Here is a 23,605-nt window from a genome sequence, read left to right on the forward strand (position 1 = left end):
TACCGTACACACTGTAACAAGAGAGTGATCACTTAAGGTGAGCTATTACCAGCGGGGGGGAGGGGGGGAGAGGGAGGAGAACCTTTTGTAGTGATAATCAAGGTGGGCCATTTCCAGCAGTTGACAAGAACGTCTGAGGAACAGTGGGGGGGGGGGGGGGGAATAAACATGGGGAAATAGTTTTACTTTGTGTAATGACCCATCCTTTATAAATAATGACCCAGTCTTTATTCAAGCCTAAGTTAATTGTATCCAGTTTGCAAATAAACTCCAATTCAGCAGTCTCTCGTTGGAGTCTGTTTTTGAAGTTTTTTTGGTTGAAGAATTGCCACTTTTAGGTCTGTAATTGAGTGACCAAAGAGATTGAAGTGTTCTCTGACTGGTTTTTGAATGTTATAATTCTTGATGTCTGATTTATGTCCATTTATTCTTTTACGTAGAGACTGTCCAGTTTGACCAATGTACATGGCAGAGGGGCATTGCTGGCACATGGTGGCATATATCACATTGGTAGATGTGCAGGTGAACGAGCCTCTGATAGCATGGCTGTTGTGATTAGGCCCTATGATGGTGTCCCCTGAATAGATATGTGGACACAGTTGGCAACGGGCTTTGTTGCAAGGATAGGTTCCTGGGTTAGTGTTTTTGTTGCGTGGTGTGTGGTTGCTGGTGAGTATTTGCTTCAGGTTGGGGGGCTGTCTGTAAGCAAGGACTGGCCCGTCTCCCAAGATCTGTGAGAGTGATGGGTCGTTTTTCAGGATGGGTTGTAGATCCTTGATGATGCGCTGGAGAGGTTTTAGTTGGGGGCTGAAGGTGATGGCTAGTGATGTTCTGTTATTATCTTTGTTGGGCCTGTCCTGTAGTAGGTGACTTCTGGGTATTCTTCTGGCTCTGTCAGTTTGTTTCTTCACTTCAGCAGGTGGGTATTGTAGTTGTAAGAATGCTTGATAGAGATCTTGTAGGTGTTTGTCTCTGTCTGAGGGGTTGGAGCAAATGCGGTTGTATCGTAGAGCTTGGCTGTAGACAATGGATCTTGTGGTGTGGTCTGGATGAAAGCTGGAGGCATGTAGGTAAGCATAGCGTTCAGCAGATTTCTGGTATAGGGTGGTGTTTATGTGACCATCCCTTATTAGCACCGTAGTGTCCAGGAAGTGGATCTCTTGCGTGGACTGGTCCAGGCTGAGGTTGATGGTAGGATGGAAATTGTTGAAATCATGGTAGAATTCCTCAAGGGCTTCTTTTCCATGGGTCATCAATGTAGCGCAAGTAGAGTAGGGGCATTAGGTGACAAGAGCTGAGGAAGCGTTGTTCTAAGTCAGTCATAAAAATGTTGGCATACTGTGGGGCCATGCGGGTAGCCATAGCAGGGCCGCTGATTTGAAGGTATACATTGTCCCCAAATGTGAAACAGTTATGGGTGAGGACCAAGTCACAAAGTTCAGCTACCAGGTTTTGTCAACTACTGGAAATGGCCCACCTTGACACCTCGCTACAACAGGTATTTTCCCCCCTGCTCTCCTGGTGGTAATAGCTCACCTTACCTGATCACTCTTGTTACAGTGTGTATGGTAAAACCCATTGTTCCATGTTCTCTGTATATATAAATCTCCCCACTGTATTTTCCACTGAATGCATCCGATGAAGTGAGCTGTAGCTCATGAAAGCTTATGCTCAAATAAATTGGTTAGTCTCTAAGGTGCCACAAGTCCTCCTTTTCTTTTTGCGGATACAGACTAACATGGCTGCTACTCTGAAACCTGTCATTATGCAAGACTTCGACATATCTGTCCATGTTGCAGAAGTCACATGTTTAGTAGACAGGCCCAGGAATACACCAGGGGCACAGGGTGCAAGTAAGGAATGAGGTGCTGTGGCAGAGCTGTATGAAGCAGTACAAACTGGAACTTTGCAAGCTGTGTTGATTTTAACTCACCACTGTAACAGCAATGTACTGTACTTGGACACATTGAAGTTTAAGACATGTAAATATAAAGTCCACGACTGGAAAAAAAAATCTAAGTGGCTGAAGCATTCAGTCCTTCACCCTCTGACTAATAAACAGATGGAAAGTGTGAAGAAAATGTGGCTCTTAAATGTCAGAGCTCTTTGGGATTCAAAACCTCAACGATGCAGATGTTTGCTGCAAAACAATCCTTACAGATTTAACTGTTTGCTCTTACCATCCCTATTGGTTAAAAATTAACACCTTACCCAAAAGAATTTTTGATCTTGTACAAAAAAGGTGCAATGTACAAGAGGATAATACAGAAATGGAAAATCTCAGACAGTGCAAATGTTAGTGAAAGGAAGAAATTCATTCAGACCCTCACCTAGGGGACCTGACTTTTTTTTTTCTTTTTTTTCCCCTCTAACTGTAAGAAAAGTCTGATGAAGTTTAATTTCAAATTTTAACCTATCTTAAAGCTGTTGTGAGCTGGTGCAGAATGTACTCTGGACTCTAAATGCTTTATTTTAAATTTTTAAGTGACCAAGGAGTGTAGTTAAAGAGGAATGAAACCTACAAGATATGAGATAGCCACTGGGCACCAGCAATGGTTTTGCTCTACAGTTGCACCAGAGCCTGAAATTAGGGAGAGCAAAATCTAATAATCCCTGTTCGTCTAACTGTGCTAACATAATTAATATCCACAAATCATAAGTAAACAAAGCAAAGCCATGTTGGCTTGTGCTCCATATGTCAGAGTGGAGGAAAAAAGTTGGCAAATGGAAAGACAACCAATCTGGTGTGAGAAAAAAAACCTGTCAAACATTTGAGATATGACTGCAAACACCACAAGGCCAAACGCATGATTATGTAGCTTCTAGAAGCACTTGACAATGTTCTTCAAGGAGATTTTTTTTCCTTTTAAGCAGTTCCTGATTAATGTTTGGAAAATGGAAAGACAGAACTAGTACAAGAGAAACTTACGAAATCAGGGACATCTGCCAAGACAGGTCCCCATTTAGTAAATCTACTAAATCGTAAAGTATAAATCTAGGGCTGTTAACAGCTGTGCTGATATCGAAACTGAACGCCCAAACTTAAAGGGCATTAAAATTGACCAGTCAACTGCCATACTTGTTTTAATTGCATCATGTATGGGTGGGAGGCTAAGGGAGAAGGTAAGAGAGAATCCGGGAAGTAGGATGGATAACTAAATTTTGCTTATTCCTGTGATTTAACCCCCCCCCGCTGCTCTGGCTTGCACTCTCCAGCCTGTTGATCCACTATGGTCCATGGGAGACACATTAGCATCACATTCATTGCACTTTTGTAATAAGCAACAGTGGTCCTGAAGCCAATTACGAATTGGACTATAGAAACTCCAAGTAGAGCTGGTCAGATGTTTTGACAAAAATAAATTTTCACTGGAAAACATCAAAAACTGTTCGTAGACTCGGACTTTAACGTCAGAAGGGAGCATCATGTATGTTCATCTAGTCTGACCTCCTGAACATCACAGGCCACAGAACCTCATCTACTTACTTCTGAAGTAGGCCCATAACCTCTGGCTGAGGTACTGAAATCTTCAAATCATGATTTAAAGACTTTAAAGTTACATAGAATCCACAGTTCACTCTACTTCAAACCACCAGGTGACCCATGCCCCCAGCTGCAGTGGAAGGCAAAAAACCAACCAACCAAACAAAAAAAAACTCCCCAGGATCTCTGCCAATCTGACCTTGAGGGAAAATTCCTTCCTGATCCCCTATATGGTGATTAGTTAGATTTGGAGCATGTGCATGAGACCCATCAGCCAGACACCTGGGAAAGAACTCTCTCTAGTAACTCAGAGCCCTCCCCATCTACTGTCCAATCTCGAGCCATTGGAGATATTTCCTAATATAACAGATGCAGATGGGCCATATGCCATTGTATGTAACCTCATCATGCCATCCCTGTCACAAATTTATCAAACTCAGTCTTAAAACAAGTTAGGTTTTTTGCCCCACCTGGAACGCTGTTCCAGAACTTGACTCCTCTGTCTAAACCTTTGTGTAATTTCAAGCCTAAACTTGCTGGTCAGTTTGTATCTAGGAAAGGGTTGGTTTTGATGAATTTCCCATTTTGAATCTTTCTGAAGTTACAAAACACTGTCAAAACAGGAAGCTTTGAAATTTTTTAAGTGAAAACTTTGTTTCAAAATGACTTCATTTTGAAATTTAAGCTAATCTAGTTACAAAAAGAAAAATAAAAGGTAGAAATAAAGAACAAAATGTTTTGATTAACTTGACTCAAGAATTCAGATTTTTGATTAGTGAAAATTTGAAGTTGACTTTTTGTCCAAGTTCAGGATAGGAAAATTATTCAAAATCTCAAAAAATTCTCATGGGATGGTAAAACTGTTTCCCATCCAGCTCCAGCTATGAGTAAACTTTTTGATGGCTCACTATTTTTGTTCCCAGTACTCAGGAACTTGTTGCAGCCTAAATCTGATCTTACCAGAATAAGAATTACGACCTCCAGGGTGAAGAAGTACAGAATTAAGTAAATTTATGAAGTGCAGCTCGGTCCTAAAACCAGCTGTCAGATAGGCAAGTAATCCGATTCATGATCGCTTGTCAGCATCTGCATTTCATTTCATTTGACTGGCAATAAGTTTATGTTTAGTTTGACGCTCTGCACTTTCACTAATAAAAATGCAAGTTTTGGCAACTTGGTTTTAGAAAAATACGAATACAATACAACTAAATAATCTGAGGCACTGAAAGAAGGTGGGGGCAGTGCCATCTTGATAACACCTGTTCAACTTCTGGGAATAGTTAGTTAAAATCCATTATGTGTATAAGAAGGGTCCTATTTTACAGTGACATCTTCCTAAGCATAACTTGCTAAACACTATTCTTGTTGGAAGTATGTGAACTGTCCTGACTTAATTCCTTGTTTGGAGAAATGAGTGATTTAGGAGAGTTGTAGCCTTTTTACTCACAATAAACCAGGGTTTTGTACCTGAACAATAATGGATAAGCAGCCAAGCTTAGACTGTGGATAGCTCCACTCCCAGTGTTCTGCATGAGTTCTAACTAAAACAATTTCCCTTAGCACTGCTTCAAATCCTCACAACAAGAGTTTGTGTGTATGTCACCCAGTATTACTCTCCACCTCACAGCCAATCAGAACCAGTGCTCAGCTGGAGTTTTTCCCTGGATAGACAAGGAAAGCATGCATGCGTATCTGCAGCGCATGGAAAGAGCCACTGCCTTTAAGACTTGAGCCATGAACATGCAACTACCCCACCGAAGAGCCTGGTAACTTTCTTAGGGCCCTGACTCAGGAAAACACCTAAACACTGTCCTTAATAGAGACTTTTTCTGAATCAGACCCTAGGTTGGGTGTAGCTCAGTCCTGTCAGATTCCACATCAGATCTCATTTCAATAATTACTAGCTTCATTTTTTACTATAATCTCTCTCTGATGTACAGGAGGACTGAGTTTCTCCTGAAGGACAAATCAAGAATTTCAGAGGCTATATATGAAAGCAGTACTGTCTCCTTTTTAACAGAAGAGTTGGCCAGTGTGTCATATGCCTCTGTTAATGGCACAGAAATTTAACACAGACTGAACTCCTGTTATTAAAGTCCCTGTATAAGAATTCTTGCTTTACCGATGCTGCCTATAATGCCTATTAAAAAAGAAATCTATCAATAATAGACACATCACACATAACGAGGGATGACAGTGCTCAAATCACATTTCTAATTAACTTATGCAGAGAAACAGCTGTAAAGCATTAAAATGCTGATTTGTAGTGCAGCTGGCAGTTATCTAGATATTTCACTCCTAGCAGATGAAGGCATTTGCTTCAAAGTGGGTGGGGTGGGGGATTTTTGCCACAGTCCATTGCTAATGCAAGCTACATATATCATGGTGTTCACAGTAGCAAACAATGTAGTTGGGATCCACTTCATAAACTGAAACAGGGATGGAAAACCTGCTTCAGAATCTTGTTTCGTTAGCTGGACATCTTTCCAACTGCACAGTAATTAGCTCAGAACCACAGTTTGCTTGTAATAAGCTGGATCCTTTCCATCAACCCCCAGAGTCCCCCTTTCCCAATCATTCTTCCAGCTGTGAGTAACTTTTGATTTTACAATAATTAATTGCAAGAACTGAAAAATGAATTGTGTAGAACTTGTTTTGCAACAGGCTTGCTATGAAACAAAGCTACTTGGGGGCTCTATATACCTGCCCCCTTCCAAATGCATAAACAGAATATTTTTCATGTTTTCCAGCTAGTTATGAAATACTGAACATTGCAGTTTTCAGCTGAATGTCCTTTTATCAAGACGCATACATCTGAGAATGGAAATACCACAATATCAATACTTTCAAGATTTAGAAAGTTAATATAAGAATGAAAAAAATTACCTCCTTGTAATTGTTGCTCGAGATGTGTTGCATATGTCCATTACACGGTTGGTGTTCTTGCATCTTGTGCACCGGTGCTGGAGAGTTTTCCCTAGTGGTACCTGTACGGGGTGGCTCCACCCACTGCCAAGCTCCTTGTGTTCCAAATTGAGGGCCTAAAGAGCAGAATCTCCCCGCCCCTCCTTCAGTTCCTTTGCACCGGAACTGATGGCCGACTGTAATGCATTGGGAAAGGAGGGTGGATTGTGTCATGGACATATGCAACACATCTTGAACAACAGTTACGTGAAGGTGAGTAATTGTTTTTTCTTCGAGTGCTTGCATAGGTCCATTACACTGCAGGTGAATCCCCAAGCTGTTATCTGAGGTGGTGAGGCACAGAGGCTCATCAGAAGAGGGACTGCAGGACCACCTCTCCTACATTAGCATCCTCCTGTGATGCAGTGGACAGTGCATAAAGCCTGGTAAACGTATGAATGAAAGATCACATTGCTGCTCCCCAGGTGTCCATTATGACATGTGTGCTACAAATGCTGTGAGGTGAAATGAACTCTAGTTGCGTGCGCTGAGGGTTTGTCTGGAGGAGTTACTCCTCTGGCAGCACAACACACTCTAATACAGCTAGCGACCCACTTCCAAAGCCTCTGATTTCTAATTAGATGGCCCCTCATACATTCTGCATAAGAGATGAAGATACCATAAAAGACTCTGCCCTATCTAGGTAGAACGCCAATGCTTGACGAATATCCAGGTTATGGCGCCTCTGCTCATCCTTACGTATATGTGGTTTCAAGAAGAGAACTGGTAGGTAGATAGACTGGTTCAGGTGGAAAAACCAGACACCACATTTGAGAGGGACTTTGCCTCTGGAGAAAACCGCACGGTGAATCAGTGACTGATGCATTCAGCCCTCACATCCTCCTGGCAGAGATGACAGCCACTAAGGCAGTTACCTGTGCTGTCAGGTGTAAAATTAGTACGACTGCAAAAGCTCATAAGGAGGGTCCATAAGTGCAGACAACACCAGATTCAAATCCCAGAAAGGTTTTGGTCTCTGACAGGTGGAAACAGCCTATCAAGACCTTTCAGGAACCTGGTCATGATTGGGTAAATGAAAACAGTCTTACCGTCTGTCATAAATATAAAGGGAAGGGTAAACACCTTTAAATCCCTTCTGGCCAGAGGAAAAACCTTTTCACCTGTAAGGGTTAAGAAGCTAAGGTAACCTCACTGGCACCTGACCAAAATGACCAATGGGGAGACAAGATACTTTCAAAGCTGGAGGCGGGGGAAACAAAGGGTTCTCTGTCTGTGTGATGCTTTTGCCGGGACCAGAGCAGGAATGCAGGTCAGAACTCCTGTAAAGAGTTAGCGAGCAATCTAGTTAGCTACGCGTTAGATTCTGTTTTGTTTAAATGGCTGATAGATATCAGGTTACAGCACAACCTATTTTATGTTCTCTCACAGTATTCTCAGCCTACAGAAAAATCCTTTGTCTCCAGGCAAAGAGACAGAAAAACCCTCTAGCTGCTCTTAGCTTAAAAAAAAACAGAACCAAAAACAAAAAAAAACCCCACCAACCTCTTCAGGTCTGTGAAAAACGTGTGAATTTCCCTGCAGGAGGTTAACTACCCTGCCTTGAGGTAGAGAAAACTCCAGCTCAAAAAAAACAAATCCCTTTTGTCTCTGCTCTGGCCCCCAGGCAGAGACAAAAAAAACCTAACTGCTTTCAGCTTAAAACCTGTTTCCAAGCAGCCCAAAGGGGGGGGAGGGGGGGGAGGGAATGTCCTTTTAAAATCTGTGCTTCTGGTTCAAAAAAATCTCAAATTGATCTCAAAATGATCCCACTGCTCTGCCACCATGTCAAGGTTCTTTCCCCACTCTGAACTCTAGGGTACAGATGTGGGGACCTGCATGAAAGACCCCCTAAGCTTATTCTTACCAGCTTAGGTTAAAATTTCCCCAAGGTACAGACTTTTACCTTTTGTCCCTGGACCTTATGTTGCCACCACCAAAATGTCTAACAAAAACAACAGGGGAAATGCCCACTTGGAAACATCTCCCCCCCCCAAAATATCCCCCCAAGCCCTACACCCCCTTTCCTGGGGAAGGCTTGATAAAAATCCTCACCAGTTTGCATAGGTGAACACAGACCCAAACCCTTGGATCTTAAGAACAATGAAAAAGCGATCAGGTTCTTAAAAGAAGAATTTTAATTAAAGAAAAAGTAAAAGAAAAACCTCTGTAAAATCAGGATGGTAAATACCTTACAGCGTAATCAGATTCAAAACATAGAAAATCCCTCTCGGCAAAACCTTAAGTTACAAAAAGACACAAAAACAGGAATATACATTCCATTCAGCACAGCTTATTTTATCAGCCATTTAAACAAAACAGAATCTAATGCATATCTAACTAGATTGCTTACTAACTCTTTACAGGAGTTCTGACCTGCATTTCTGCTCTGGTCCCGGCAAAAGCATCACACAGACAGACAGGACCCTTTGTTCCCCCCCTTCAGTTTTGAAAGTATCTTGTCTCCTCATTGGTCATTTTGGTCAGGTGCCAGCGAGGTTATCTCAGCTTCTTAACCCTTTATGGGTGAAAGGGTTTTTCCTCTGGCCAGGAGGGATTTAAAGGTGTTTACCCTTCCCTTTGTATTTATGACACCGTCTATGCAAGGGTAAAATGTCAAGATGGCGACCAGAGGCATTCTAATGGACCTGAAGTCCATACCTGATTCATTAAGGTGCGAAAGGCAGTCCAGAGCTGATTGAGTCATCATCTGAGTCAGGGGTATGTTAGAGGATGCTGCCCAGATGGAAAAAGGCTTCCATTTACTCAAGTAAGCAGCTCACGTGGACAGCTTTCTGCTATCAAAGAGCACGTTCTGGACTGCCAGCGAGCAATGTGCTTCCTCTACATTCAACCACTGATGAACCAGGCTGTAAGATGCAGCATTTGCAGATCGAAGTGAAGCACCCATCATGGTTCTGTGGAGGTCTCTGATGACTGGTTACATCTTGTGGAGATGTGAACACTATCTCTGTCTTGGCCTGGCTAGAGCTAGAAGGATCATTCTACCCTGATCTTGCTTGAGCTTGACAATCACCCTGGGATACTCATAGGTATGCACAGAGGAGCTATTTGTTCCACAGAAACAGGAAAGCATCCAATGTATGAGGTTTGCTTGTTCACAGGGAACACTAACGCTCCACCCACCAACAGCAAGAAGGAACTGAAGGAGCAGTGGAGTGACTGTGCCCTTTATACCCTCATTTCAGAGCCTGGAAGTGGGCCGGGCCACCCCATGGGTACTGCTCGAGGAAACTCCGTGACTGGTGTATGTGATGAACATACACCTACAGTTTAATGGACATATGTAAGCACTCAAAGAATCAATAGTACTTAATTTAGTGGCTCTAAAATCAGGTTATGTAGTTAAATTTGATTATGGATCCAGAGCTCAGTTTATTTCCTATATAACAGTACCCTAAAATAAATCAGATCTATAAAGCAGAGGTCAGAGGTGAAAGGGAGGGAGAATAAACTGATCAGACAGTCTTTGCAAGACAAACTGAGCATCTGAATTGGGCTACAAGTTAACTTCAATTTGGGATTTACAAATTTTACCGCAATAAAAACATAAAAGCTATGTTACTTACATAAGATCATTAGAGCTGCCGTACTGATTCGGACCATGGTCCATCTTCCCCAGTATCCTATCTCCAACAGTGCCACATACCAGAGCTTCAGAAGGAGTGTACAGAAAAGGGCATTTGTGGCGCAATCCATCCATCTTCCACTCCCGGTTTCTGATAGAGGTTTAGGGCTGTCCCAAGAATGAGGTTGTGTCCCTAATCATCATAGCTAATAGCCAATAGCCATTGATGGACCTATCCTCTAGGAACTTATCCAGTTCTTCTTTGAAGCCCGCTATACTTTTGGCCATTACAACTTCCCATGGTAATAAGTTCCACATATTAACTGTGCATTGTGTGAAAAAGTACTTCCCCTTCCTTGTATTATACCAGTTGCCTATTAATTTCATTGGGTGACCTCTTATTTTTGTGTTGTGTGAAAGGGTAAACATTTCTCTAAGCACCTTTTCCCACTACTCATTTTATAGAGCTTCATCACAACACCATCAGTCATCTCTTTTCCAAGATGAACAACCCTAATCTTTCTCCTCTCTCCTCATATGGAAGCTGTTTCATACCCTGGATCATATTTGCTGCCCTTCTCTGAACCTTTTCCAGTTCCACTATATCCTTTTGAGACAGGGTGACCAGAACTGGACACGGTATTCAAGGTGTGGGCACATCATGGATTTATTTAGTGGCATTATATTTTCTGCCTTATTTTTTCCTTTTCCTAATAGTGCTGAAAACATTGTTAGCCTTTTTGATCGATGCTGCACATGTTGCCAAGTCACCCAGTTTTGAGATCCCTCGAACTCTTTGCAGTTTGCTTTGGACTTAAATATCTAGAATAATTTGTCATCTGTAAACTTTGCTACTTCACTGTTCACCCCTTTTCCAGATCATTAATGAATATTTTGAACAGCACAGGTCCCAGCTGAGATTCTTGCGGGAATCTCTTCACCTCTCTTCATTGTGAGAGCTGTCTATTTATTCCTACCCTTTCTTTCAACCAGTTATTGATCCATGAAAGAACCTTTCCTCTTATCCCTTGGCGCAATTCAGAGAACGAACAGTCATTGTTTCTAGACTGTGAAACAACACATCTGAAAGTTCTTAAGTGACTTGGGAGTCTGAACCCTACTGTCTTTCAATGACACTTAAGTCAACTACCGTACAACCTCAGTGTTACGAATAGCCTCGGGAATGGAGGTTAATTCTGGACAAACATTACAGTTGTTCTTTCAAAAGTTTATAACCAAACATTGATTTAATACAGCTTTGAAACTTTACTGTGCAGAAGAAAAATGCTGCTTTTAACTATCTTAATTTAATCAAAACAAGTACAGAAACAGTTTCCTTACCTTGTCAATTTTTAAGCTTCCTTTTTTTTTTAGTAGTTTACATGTAACACAGTACTTTATTGTATGGGGTTTCTGGTCTTTGCTGCTGCCTGACTGAATACTTCCGGTTCCAAATGAGGTGTGCGGTTGACTGGTCAGTTTGTAACTCTGGTGTTCGTAACTCTGATGTTCTACTGTAGTGCCTATGCTACTTTGGCACTTCTGAAAATTTTGCCCTGAATCCCCAATCTCCACAAGGGTAAAAACAGTTTCTTATACAAATGGCCAATGCATATTGAACTTTCCATCTACAGCATTTAAGAGTTCTGGTGTTGCAATTTGACTTCAATACATCAGCAAGTGTTAAACCTCTAGACTATCTCATTGTTCTGATTGTGTGCAGTAGTTCGTAGTGGGATTTGATTGTACACGAGTATGTTACATGAGAGGAGTTCTACTCTAATGAAAGGGAAAGGGAAGAAAAATCTGTTTTTGGGTCAAATTTCCAGTTTTCACATATCTAACCAAATTAAGTGATGCACTGAACAAATCCAGGTGTCAGAGGGCACATTTTCAGCATCCTATATCCACATTCTGAGCCTAGACAAATCTGAAAGGATCTAGAACTATTTACAAAGGGAAGGGGAAACATTTTCATTCTTGGACTTTCAATTAAAGTAAATTGATCTTTTGACAGGTCCTTAGAGCAGCTACTAAAACTTGGTGCAGCTACAAGAAAAGGTTTCAAATGAACCAGTTCCTTAAAGAAAAGTAATACAACATAAGAGCTAAAATGGGCTGTTGGTGTAAACAGAGTTTGTAAGAATCTAAAGAGTGAATTATACTTTAATTAACTTACTTTAATCAGCTTTGTATGAAGAGTAAATGCTCTTCAAGGGTTAATGTAATACGAGAGGTCACATTCAAACTTTAGTAAGACCACAAATGACTGTCACCACATTGTCCCAAGTACAATCGCTGAATATTAATATTCATGCGCTAACCGTGCATTTTAGGAGAAAAGTGTACCTGTACAGTTGTACAATGAGTGTCTACAGACAAGATAATGCTTTTAGTTGGATAAATCCTTTACCATTCCATTTTAAGATTAAAAAGAAATCAAGTATTAAACCCTTTCCCATTTGAGATATTAAAAGCATGATTTCTATCAATTAAAACCAGGCAGATACGTTTAATGAAACCAGGCTACTTTCAACATGCACCTGATGTTGCACCCATTGTCAAATCAGCTGTACATTAATAAGGTTCCCTCTCCTCTCCCTTTCAATCAGCATGTTGCTTGTAATATGACTGCTGGGTTCTATATACCCAGGGGGCAAAATTGCACTGCTTCTGGTACTGCTCAAGCAGCCGTGCCCACATTCTTTTTTCTATACAGACTATTCCATATGGGCATCTTCTCAAGATCACTTTTAAATATGGGATTTAAGGAAAGAGACTGAAACCAAAAGTGAGAGGAGCCTATCTGCAAAACAAGTTAGTAGTGGTTAGTAGTGTGTCTGGCACAGAAGTGAATGGGTAAGACCCATATTTAACAGCTGCAGTTTTAAAACCTAAGGTAATTGGAGTCTCTACTGTGGATAAGCTTTTGAGCAATCAGCAGGGCTTTGTGAAGACAGCTGAGGGGATACAACAAAGAGCACTGGCCAAACATGAGGAAAGAGCAAAATACAGACAAAGCAAGAACTGCTGAAGAGGATGCCTAAAGAAGGAATAACTGTCAGAATTGAAAGGGAAGGGGTTAAAAAAGCTCTGATACAGTACTATAAAATCCTCTTACCTGTAAAGGGTTAAGAAGCTCAAGTAACCTGGCTGGCACCTGACCAAAATGACCAATAATGAGACAAGATACTTTCAGATCTGGGGGGGGGGGAGGGGGGTCTGTCTGTGTGATGCCTCAGATCAAGAAAGCAAGCAATTCAACTCCCATAGAGTTAGTAAGTAATCTAGCTAGAAAATGCATTAGATTTTGCTTTTGTTTTTGACTTGTGAAATTTGCTGTGCTGGAGGGAATGTGTATTCCTGTTTGTGTCTTTTTGTAACTTAAGGTTTTGCCTAGAGGGATTCTCCATGTTTTGAATCTGACTGCCTGTGAGATTATCTTCCATTCTAATTTCACAGAGGTGCTTCTTTTACCTTTTTTCTTTCTAATAAAGTTCTGTTTCTTTTAAGAGCCTGACTGATTTCTCTATGATCCTAAGACCCAGGGGTTTGGGTCTGTGATCACTTTGTAAACAACTGGTTAGGATATTATTCTCAAGCCTCCCCAGGAAAGGGGGTGTAAGGCTTGGGGGAATATTTTGGGGGAATAGGAACTCCAAGTGATCCTATCCCTGATTCTTTGTTAAAATCGCTTGGTGGTGGCAGCATATCCTTCAGGGCAAAAAGTTTGTGCCTTGGGGAAGTTTTACCTTAAGCTGGTAGAAATAAGTTTAGGGGGGGTCTTTCATGCAGGTCCCCACATCTGTACCCTAGAGTTCAGAGTGGGGAGGGAACCCTGACAAACTGCTATTTATGAGGGGTGAAGGGTCCTCAGCTCGCACCACTTTTTATTTATTTATTTATTTAAAAAGATGCCTCTCAGAGAGGGAGTTAAGCTAGCTTACTAACACTAGCGCCCCTGTTAAAGAACAGCTATAATCCTCACTGCACACTTTATTGGTCAAATAAAACCTGGAAGAGGTGGGGTGGAAATGGAAGGAAAAATCAGAATACCAGGACAATAAATATTCCCAGGACAGCTCAATTTGCAGAGTGAACAAAATTTTTGGAGGTAAAGAGAAACATATAAGAGAAGTACTCTGCTGTATCCAGCTATACTGAAAGAGCCCAAAGGAAATAGCGTACTTTTTGGAAACAGAGGGGAATGTATTTGGTTCCAGCTTCCTGAAGGTGCAAGGATAATGGGATGCTCAAGCAGAGACCTAGCTGTCCCAAAGGAATAGAACCTAGATGTCCTGATTTCCAATTTGCTGTATTTACCAATTGATAAGATTCTTCAGACAAAACAAAAAACTTGCTCTCCAGGCATGTCTCTTGGATAACTGGGTCCCAGAACAAGTAGGGCTTTATATACTGTAATCAACATGAGGCTCGTATCAAGTGTCTCATTGCAATATTAGGCTGAACAAGTCGAAATGGCATTCAGTTGAGGTCAAGTAGTGGTTAGAACAATTATGTCATCACAAGAGTTACATCTAACAAGGTATTTGTAGAAGTTAAATCTCAATGAAATACGATAATTAATGAACACAATAAAAATGGCAAAATTGGCACCATGAGTAAACTTTTCCAGAGGAGCCTTAACTTTTGGAGATTCCAGCGTTTTGAATCCTCGATCTCAACTTTCACAGCATTAATGTGGTGTTTTTAACAACATGTAAAAGCTTTAAAGATACGTCTCTGCATGACTTTTTAGTGAAGCTATGACTGTCATGTCTTAACAAGGGACAATACCTTATTTAAAACACCCAGCCATTTATACAAAAGCAGTATTAAAAATGTCAGTGAATATCCAGATGATTGAGTATCAAAATAAGTGACTGATGTACAACATTATTTCAACACTAAGCAGCAGCCACTAATTTCACTTCTGTGGAGTTATGTGGTACAGTAAGTAGGATTATCAGAGGTCGTTCTGAACCACCTCTGTTACATAAATATACCTATTTTCTGCACATAGTATTTTTTTTTTTTAAAGGCTGCTTACTCAGTGATCCAGCTCTTTAAATTATGTTCAGCAATTACATTACAGCCTTGTGGCAGACAAAGATTCAACGAATTGAATAATGTAAAAATTTCCAATGGCATGAAAGGTGAAAGGAAAAAAAACCCCACCATCTTTTTCATCAAAGAAAGGGCTGACAAATCCAATGCTGTTTCATTCCAGACAGAAAAATTTAAATGCTGGCAATTATTGTAACATTTTGCTTTCATAAGTTGACTTTCCTTTTGATGACTGACTTGATGACTGACGACTTCTGATCCAAGACGACTGTGGCAATGAGAAGTATGGACTGCCACAAGCATAGGAGCTGGAGCACCCACAGGAAAAAAAAATATATAGCGGGTGCTCAGCACCCACCAGCAGACCTGCGGATCAGTGCCTCCTCCTCCCCTGTAGTGCCTCCCACCCGCTGGGGACCCTGTCAATCAGCTCCTCCCCTCCCTCCCAGTGCCTCCCACCCACCGCAGATCAGCTGTTCAGCAGCGTGCAGGACATGCTGGGGGAGGAGGGGTGCAGAGCAGGGGCAGGGGGCGGAATGAGGCAGGAAGAGGTGGGGCAGGGGATGGAGCTTGGAGGAAAGGGTGGAGTGGGACAGAGCAGGGGTCGAGCACTCCCCGGGATCTGAGTAAGTGGGCACATACGGCCACAAGCGTATTGTTTGACTAGGTGTAATCTTCCAAGATGTTTCAACACACTAACTCTCTGAAGTTTCTTCCCTGTAAATGGCATTTTGCTGCTATTCAAATCTAGTCTCTAGCTGGAAGAGGCTTTGCTTATAATCCAACGTGAACAAGGAGAGCAACTAACGGAACAGTAGAATTTGACTGCCAGCACAAGAAGATTGTCCCGCAGTTGTAGAAGGCTCCACCACACCAGCTATGTACGATGGTTGAGAGAATCGGCATGAGAGGGAGATGTGGTCAGACTGGGCTGTACAACCTCACTACAGAATCGTCTCTTCACCTTCTCTGGTGTTGCAGTGAGGCTGCTGACTGGAGGCTAATTCAGCCCCTGGCCCATCCCAGGATTTGAGGGAATGGAGAAGGTCATAGTTTGCACTGCCCTTCTGCTGCCTTTGGTCTTGTGCTGAGTGGTGCTTGGCTGGGCCTGAGGTTCAAGTCTGGACAAGCATGGGGAAGGTAACATTCAGTTTTCTGATCCAAGATAAAAAAATGTCCATAAAGAAGCCACTCACTGGAAAAAGAGGACCTATGGTTTTTGCCTACATGCACAACAGGTACCAAAATCACCACACACAGTGGGGACTAAGCTCATTAGTTTGAAGTTCTTAAACTCATGAAAGATTCTGTCATGACGGCACTCAAAACTGAAGTCCCACTTAACCTCAAAACCAGTGTAACAGGCAACAGCAGCACAAACTACTCACCTGTTGCCCTCTCCAGATGTGCTGACTCTGGCCTGGAAAGACAATATCCCACCTGCACGAGTGAGGTGGCAGTGCAAACACCACGCGCATTCCACTTTTGAACTTGGACCTCACAAGAACACAGATGCAATCCTGAGGGCGATTCATGCAACAGGGATGCCTGAGTATGAGCACGTACACGGAGACCATCAATTCAATTCACCCAGACCAAACAGCCGATGGATCATGACTTTTGGTCTCTTTGCAGCTGGAGTCAGATTCAAACTGGTGATCTAGAGGCAAGTGGCTCCTCCACTTTTACTGACTGCCCTAAACCATCCAGTGCCCCAATCAACTTTAAAAAAAAAAAAAAAAAAAGATCATGAGGACTAGCAGAAAACAAGCTATGTTTCAAATTGACCTGCACCTTAACAACTTCTCCCCCCATAATCTATTAGGACAAATATACTCATTTACCAGTCAACAGCACTATGATGAAGTAATCAGAAAGCATGCAAATTCTACATCTGACGGTCCCCAGGAGAAGAGTGATATACATGAAAATAAGGAATAGTGTCTTATTTTTCTTAGGGCCATTCTGATAACAAGGGATATAATTAAGGCCCTGCCAATCAGGATATGAAAGAGCTTAATAATTTAACTCAGATCATTAGAATTAATGAATGAAATTAAACAGCCATAAATCCACAAAGAACTGCCATAGCTAAGCATTTATTTATGATCAGGAATTGTGAAGTCATAATTCACATTTTGATCTCTGCTTACCCATAAGGATTGATGTTACTACATGTGTGGCCACCTGAAATAATCAAGTTGAGATATGTTTGCAGCAGAACTCACATGACCTGAGAGTTTCACCTTATTACATTCTAAACCTAACAACAAATTTTTATTAAGAGACACATGCTGCTGGGCAGGTTAGTTCCCATGTTTCAATCCCCCCCTCCCCCCCGAAGTGTTTGATGCAGCCAACTGGAGGAACGTACATTTTTCTATAAGTCAAAATCAACAGCAATTCTTGCTAAAAGTCAATGCTTATATTGCAAGCATGTCCAAGAACTAGATTCGTGGTTAAAGAGTATGAGGGACGTGAGACTTTGGTGATCTTATCAGGAATACTGCTTGGATGCTAGAAACTAGCTATTAGAAGGTGGAAGCAGCCTCACAATATAGTAATAAGTCACAGTCATGGTCTAAAATAAGAACTATAATTGCTACTTTGAAATTCTTTGGCACCCCTTTAGAAGATATGAGACAATGGCCTAGTGAAGAAGAAAGTGCCATGAAATGGCTCTCAGGCTAGAGAAGGGACATGCGCCAGCAAGAACAGTTGCTTAAGCATGACACGCTCTACACTCATGGCAAACAGGATCCCCTGTCTACAGTTCAAAACTCATGTAAAATGTTTAGTGTACTTTAAGAAAGAGTGCCACATTGACCATTTAGACAGCTAGCCTTTTCTCCTGTAACTTCACTCTCTTGCTAGTTATTGGCTACCATACGCTTTATAAGAATAGATTTTGATCTGATCTATTATACTACAGGCATGGGAAAAGCAGGATGAAAAAACAGTGCACTGTGTCTGGATAAGAGGGAGGTACTGTAATGAGTAATAAATTAAACATTTCAAAAATCCTGCTTAGTAAGGCCTTTGCTGGAACATATTAAAATGCACTGTTGTCAGGGTAACCTTTTTTGGTTGAAAAATGTTTACTGCTATAGGTCACAGAATTGTCTCCCTCCTTAAATTAAGAAATAAATAGCTCTTTGTTGACACTTCCAGATAATGATTCACTAGTCTAAGGGCTTCACTAATGCAAAAAACACAGTTGCCTTTAACGGTGTGCTCTGGAACAAAATTTGGCAGCCACCAAATCCAAACACCCCGCCACCCCCATTTTTTCCCCTATATTTCTTCTATTTCTTATCTACTTTCACCTGCTCACTGGTGACTTCCCATCCCACTTCTCAGCACTAGAAATTCCCGAACAGTCCCTCTGTCCGAAGCTGAACACAGATTAAAAGTGTAAGAGGGATTTAACACCTGGCAGCTGTAGCCAAGTTACCATATCAACTATGGTAGTCACAGATGGAATCCTCTGCAGTAACATTTTCAGGTTGAAATACAAAGATTCACTTCCTATGAAGAGACTGAGTAAACAGTGTTAAAATAAGCCAAAAATGTAAGTGATAGGAAAACAGACAGTCTCACTGCTTGCAGTAATCTCTAGACAACTTCTGCTAAAATGAAGGTATGGATAAGACTGCAGCACATATATGGAAATCCTCAGGGACTTTCCCAGCTCAAGCTGAATTAGCTCACTGTGATTCAGTGCTAAGCACACAGAACCTCAGCACTGGGTCTGACAGGCTTACTAGGGTTGCTCAGCTTTTCGAAAGAATATCACTACAAAATAAACTTATATCAAAAAGGTCTGGCAGGGCTGTTTAGACACTCCTCTAAACTTTCCTTGCTTCGAGGTGCAAGCAGAACACATTTGATATTTTACTACCTCAATCACACCTGGGTTGGGGTGATCTGTTGGCAAAATGCTCTTAAGCCAACCCTAAAAATATACTTTATTATTGCAGGCTGTGGTGAGAAGGGGTCAAAGTGATACTTTTTAGCAGCTTTGGGCATCATGCAGGACTAGAATTGGTGCTCTGTCACAGACCTGCTGTATGATCTTGGGCAAGTCACTTTCCACACCACCTTTTGCCTGCCTGGCTTATTTAGACGGTAAGCTCTTCGGGGCAGGGGCTGTCATTCACTCGCTGCACAGCACCTAGCGCAATGGGGTCCTGATCTCAGCTGGAGCATCTAATTATAAACAGATCTGCAATTCAGGAGAGGTGAACTGGGAGAGATTTATGGAGCTCATGCCAGGACCACCACGTGAAGAGAGCAGCTTAGTCCCACGTATCCCTGGCTCAAAGCACTACCATGAGTTCCTTGACTTCTATAGTACTAGTTCACTCATGTTTTAGAAAGACAGAAAAAAATTAAGGACTGTTTTTTATGTAAGTGTCCACTCGTTCGGTTTTATTTTTGGCACAGCCCAGTGAGCTGTCATAACCTGACATAAGACAAGGTCTTCAATTCTTGTCCATCTTAACATTGGTATAAGCACGTGGCCAGAACAGTGTTCTAATTGGATCCAAGCCCAAGGAAGCTATGTAACCTTTTAAGTGCAATGTTTAAAGACAAAGCTCCACTGGAGGGAGAGAGACACGCATTATGCAGCTGTTAACTTTGCAAGAATTCTCAGTCCCAGAGCCAAGCATTTTGAGTAAGTTTTTTAAATTACACGCCTCCCTACCCCTAAAAAACCAGGGCTTTCTGACTTTCAAGTGAAGATCACACATTTAAGGATTTGTTGCTGCCCCTGCCTCCTCAAAACTTTGAAAAAGTCTATATAGGGACAGAGAGGGATTTGGAAATTACTTCAGTGTGGTGAAGAAAGAATACCAGTCACCGGAAAAAGCAGCTGGGATCAGCAGGGAATGCCACTGTGCAGAAAAGGAGAATAAACAGAGGAATAAAACTTAAAAGAGAAACAAAAACTTACTTAGGGGCAGAAACAATCCCCATCAACAATGATTAAGTAGGGTGTGGAAAATAAAAGTTATTTATGTAATGCAGATCTGGTTACAGCATGAGGGTCAATCCAATGACCCGATTTCACTTTCCTGTTCCTAATCTTTTATGCCAAGATGAAGAAAAGAGGGCTTGCTGAAAATGTGTTTTCTTCTGACAGTCTCAAAACACTTTAAACATCGATGCCATATATCTATAGCCTAATGAGCTTTTCAAACTACCAGGCTTTGCCTGCTAGCTAGTGAAAGTTACACTTCAGGAGAAGGACTGTAGCGGAGGGCAACACTTAGCATTTCAAAGTCAATATGGGTCAGAGCACCACTGATCGGTGTTTGAGTTAATGCTTTTACAGGAGCTTCAGAATCAGTCATAGCAGCTATTTCTCACCCTCAAGATTTTTATCTGGAAATGCTTCTCATAACAGCACTCTCATGGAGAGAGCCCTGTGTTCCTTGTGTAATTCCAGATGGAAGGATCTTGTTAAAAAAACACCTTGCAGCATAAAGTAATTACCTTCCTGTTCTTTGATAATTAAAATGGAAAAAAAAAACTTAAGAATTGCTAGACCAGACTGAGGAGCTCATAAGGCCAGTACTCCATCTCAGATTTTGGCTAATGTTGGATGCTTCAGAGAAGGTACAAACTCCACATGAGACTTCAGATTGCAACATAAAAGAGGTTAGCGGAATTATTTCTTCCATCTAATGGTCACTTTATGCCATGAAGCGTGAGGGTTACTAGCCCTCACTTTATCCTAAGTAGTTAAATCACAGTTTAATTTAATATAGCATCGCATATGGTGGTCCAAGCAGATCCAAAGGAACAAATGATTTTGGCAGTTGTGCCAATCTCATTACAAGGAAGGCAGCAGGCGCACAAATTACCCACTCCGGACCCGGGGAGGTAGTGACGAAAAATAACAATACAGAACTCTTTCGAGGCCCTGTAATTGGAATGAGTACACTTTAAATCCTTTAACGAGGATCCATTGGAGGGCAAATCTGGTGCCAGCAGCCGCGGTAATTCCAGCTCCAATAGCATATCTTATTTAGGGGGAGGGATAGCTCAGTGGTTTGAGCATTGGCCTGCTAAACCCAGGGTTGTGAGTTCAATCCTTGAGGGGGCCATTTAGGGATCTGGGGCAAAAATTGGGGATTGGTCCTGCTTTGAGCAGGGGGTTGGACCAGATGATCTCCTGAGGTCCCTTCCAACCCTGATATTCTATGACAAATTAAGCACCAGGGCTGCAACCACAACAAAACTTGCTGTATTTGTGTTGCTGATGAATCATGCTGGTGATTATCTATTTGCTTGGCCCACTATGGTTCTTCATCAGAGTCATCAAATTTAAGGCCATTCCCTTTTTGTGTAAAAACCTAATGCCACTTTGTGTTGGGCTTATCTCCAGCTTCTGCCCTTATTAGCCTATAGAAATGAACACAGGTGACCGCACACACTACAACTATACTGTTTAATTCTTGCTGTGCAGTACAATTTCTGTTGCAGAATAAACAGAGCCATGTGGCGAATACAGAATGGAGACTTAATATTGTTTATGGGTTATACTTAATCTATCACTGTAAGGGTTTTCAGGTACATCAGTATAAATCCAAATCAGGATGTAAATGGACAATGTGATTCTTCATTGCTTGGTGTTTTTTGTGCCCGGAGAAGGGGAGCGAGAAATGGAGAGTATTTCTTCACACAATTCAGTCAACCTGTGGAACTCCTTTGGCAGGGGATGTTGTGAAGGCCAAAACTATAACATGGTTCAAAAAAGAACTAGATAAGATCCTGCAGGATAGGTCCATCAATGGCTATGAGCCAGAATGGACAGGGATGCAACATAATGCTCTGAGTGTCCCTAGCCTCTGTTTGTCAGAAGCTGGGAACGGACGAGACAATGGATCACTTGTTTGTCTATTCTGTTCATTCTCTGAGGCACCTTGCATTGGCTATTGTTGGAAGACTGGATACTGGGGTAGCTGGACCACTGGTCTGACCCAACATGGCCATTCTTATGAGACTAAAACTAAGACTACATGCCACTGTGCCTTAGTTTACTTGTCTGTAAAATGGGGATAGTGATACTGACCTCCTTTGTAAAACTCTGAGATCTCTTGGTGAAAAGTGCAATATGAGAGCTGGGCATTATGAAGGTTATGGATTTTCCAAATTTATTTTTACTTCTGGAAAGCTAAAAATGTTAAACCATGAAGTCTCTAGGATGAAAACAATTCAAGATTAATTTTAATATTTTCCGTAATACAGAATTATTTTCTGTATGAAGGAAGAAAATCCCATTTAAAACAAAAAGTCACTTTTGATTGGTTAAGAAACCAAAATAGGAAGTGTTTAAGAACCCAATATTCACAGAGTTTTGCTGATGAATACATTAATAGCACTTACTTTCCTTATTTACCACCCAGACTAAGCTCAGTGTTGTGAAAATCGCTGTTGCCACCAATACCTAAAGTAATGCAAGTGCTGCAGGAAATGCAGCTTCTTGCTCTGTTGAAGGTCTTACTGAGACATCAACTGACTGTTACTGGAGACACCAAAATCCTAAAGCTGGCTCTTGGCAGATAATACTCTACTCTTCTTTGCTATACTTTTGTGCATTTTGTCAGGTAGTTTATGTAGCTATAGGTAGAGATGCTACATAGGAAGTCACTGTACCTCTGTCACTAAAGTCATCCACCAGCACAATTTCTGCTATCAGCTCAGGAGGGGAGCGATTTAGGATGCTGTGCACTGTCCGGAGGAGAGATGACCATCCTTCATTGTGGAATGGGATTATCACGCTGGTGTTTGGGAGCTTCTCCAGGTACAGCTTGTTATTGCAGCTAGACAGGGATGAAACAAGTTATAAACATACCAAGTAAACAGACACACTGTCACATTTCTCACAAATGCACGCAGCAAAGAATGTGCAAAACCTGCTGGAACGTCAGCATCTCCTCACAGGGACTTGCATACAGTTTTGTTGTAGACAGCAATAGCAGAGATGCCAGCCTTGCACTCAGACTTTATGGGATGCTTATGAAAAAAGTTAGGGAGGAATTAGGGAGGCTTGGATCTCTTCCTTTTCCCAACTTCTCTCCCCCGCATCCCCTCCCTATGTACGGCCAAGGAGAGGGTCTGGGCTTCCCCCCCATTTTGCTCCAATCCCCAATCTGAACAGGAGAAAAGGAGGACTGGCTCTAGGACAGCTGCCCTCCTCTGCCCCAAGGCCTTTAATTACCTTGGCCATTGGCGGGCCTGGCTGCCTTCCTGGGATGATCCTCCTCTTCTTCTCCATCCTCAGTTGCATTACCTCTTTCCTCCTCTGCTGCCTCCTCCTCCTGCAGCTTCTCCTCCTTCACTGATTGTGCAGTGAGGGTTGAATAGGAGACAAGCCACTGTGAGAGTTCGTGGATTTTGGAGTGCTGGATTCACCACTTGAGTCACAGGCAGCATGCTGCATTCTTCCCCATGCGGACCCTGCTGGTACCGAGAGTGCACTAGCAGGGTCCACA

At 41.9% G+C, this 23,605-nt stretch overlaps 1 protein-coding gene across 2 annotated transcripts in view; it reads right to left on the bottom strand.

The window, feature by feature from the left end:
- The window catches only part of GALNT10 (polypeptide N-acetylgalactosaminyltransferase 10), a 122,317-nt gene that overhangs the window by 43,788 nt on the left and 54,924 nt on the right, over positions 1-23,605 (bottom strand). For both annotated transcript variants that reach the window (XM_037906283.2, XM_043521622.1), the window contains exon 4: positions 22,767-22,933. In XM_037906283.2, coding sequence (XP_037762211.1) covers positions 22,767-22,933 — 167 coding nt within the window. The remainder of the gene's footprint in view (positions 1-22,766; positions 22,934-23,605) is intronic.

This window comes from Chelonia mydas, chromosome 8 (assembly GCF_015237465.2).
Source record: "Chelonia mydas isolate rCheMyd1 chromosome 8, rCheMyd1.pri.v2, whole genome shotgun sequence".
Taxonomy (NCBI): Eukaryota; Metazoa; Chordata; order Testudines; family Cheloniidae; genus Chelonia; species Chelonia mydas.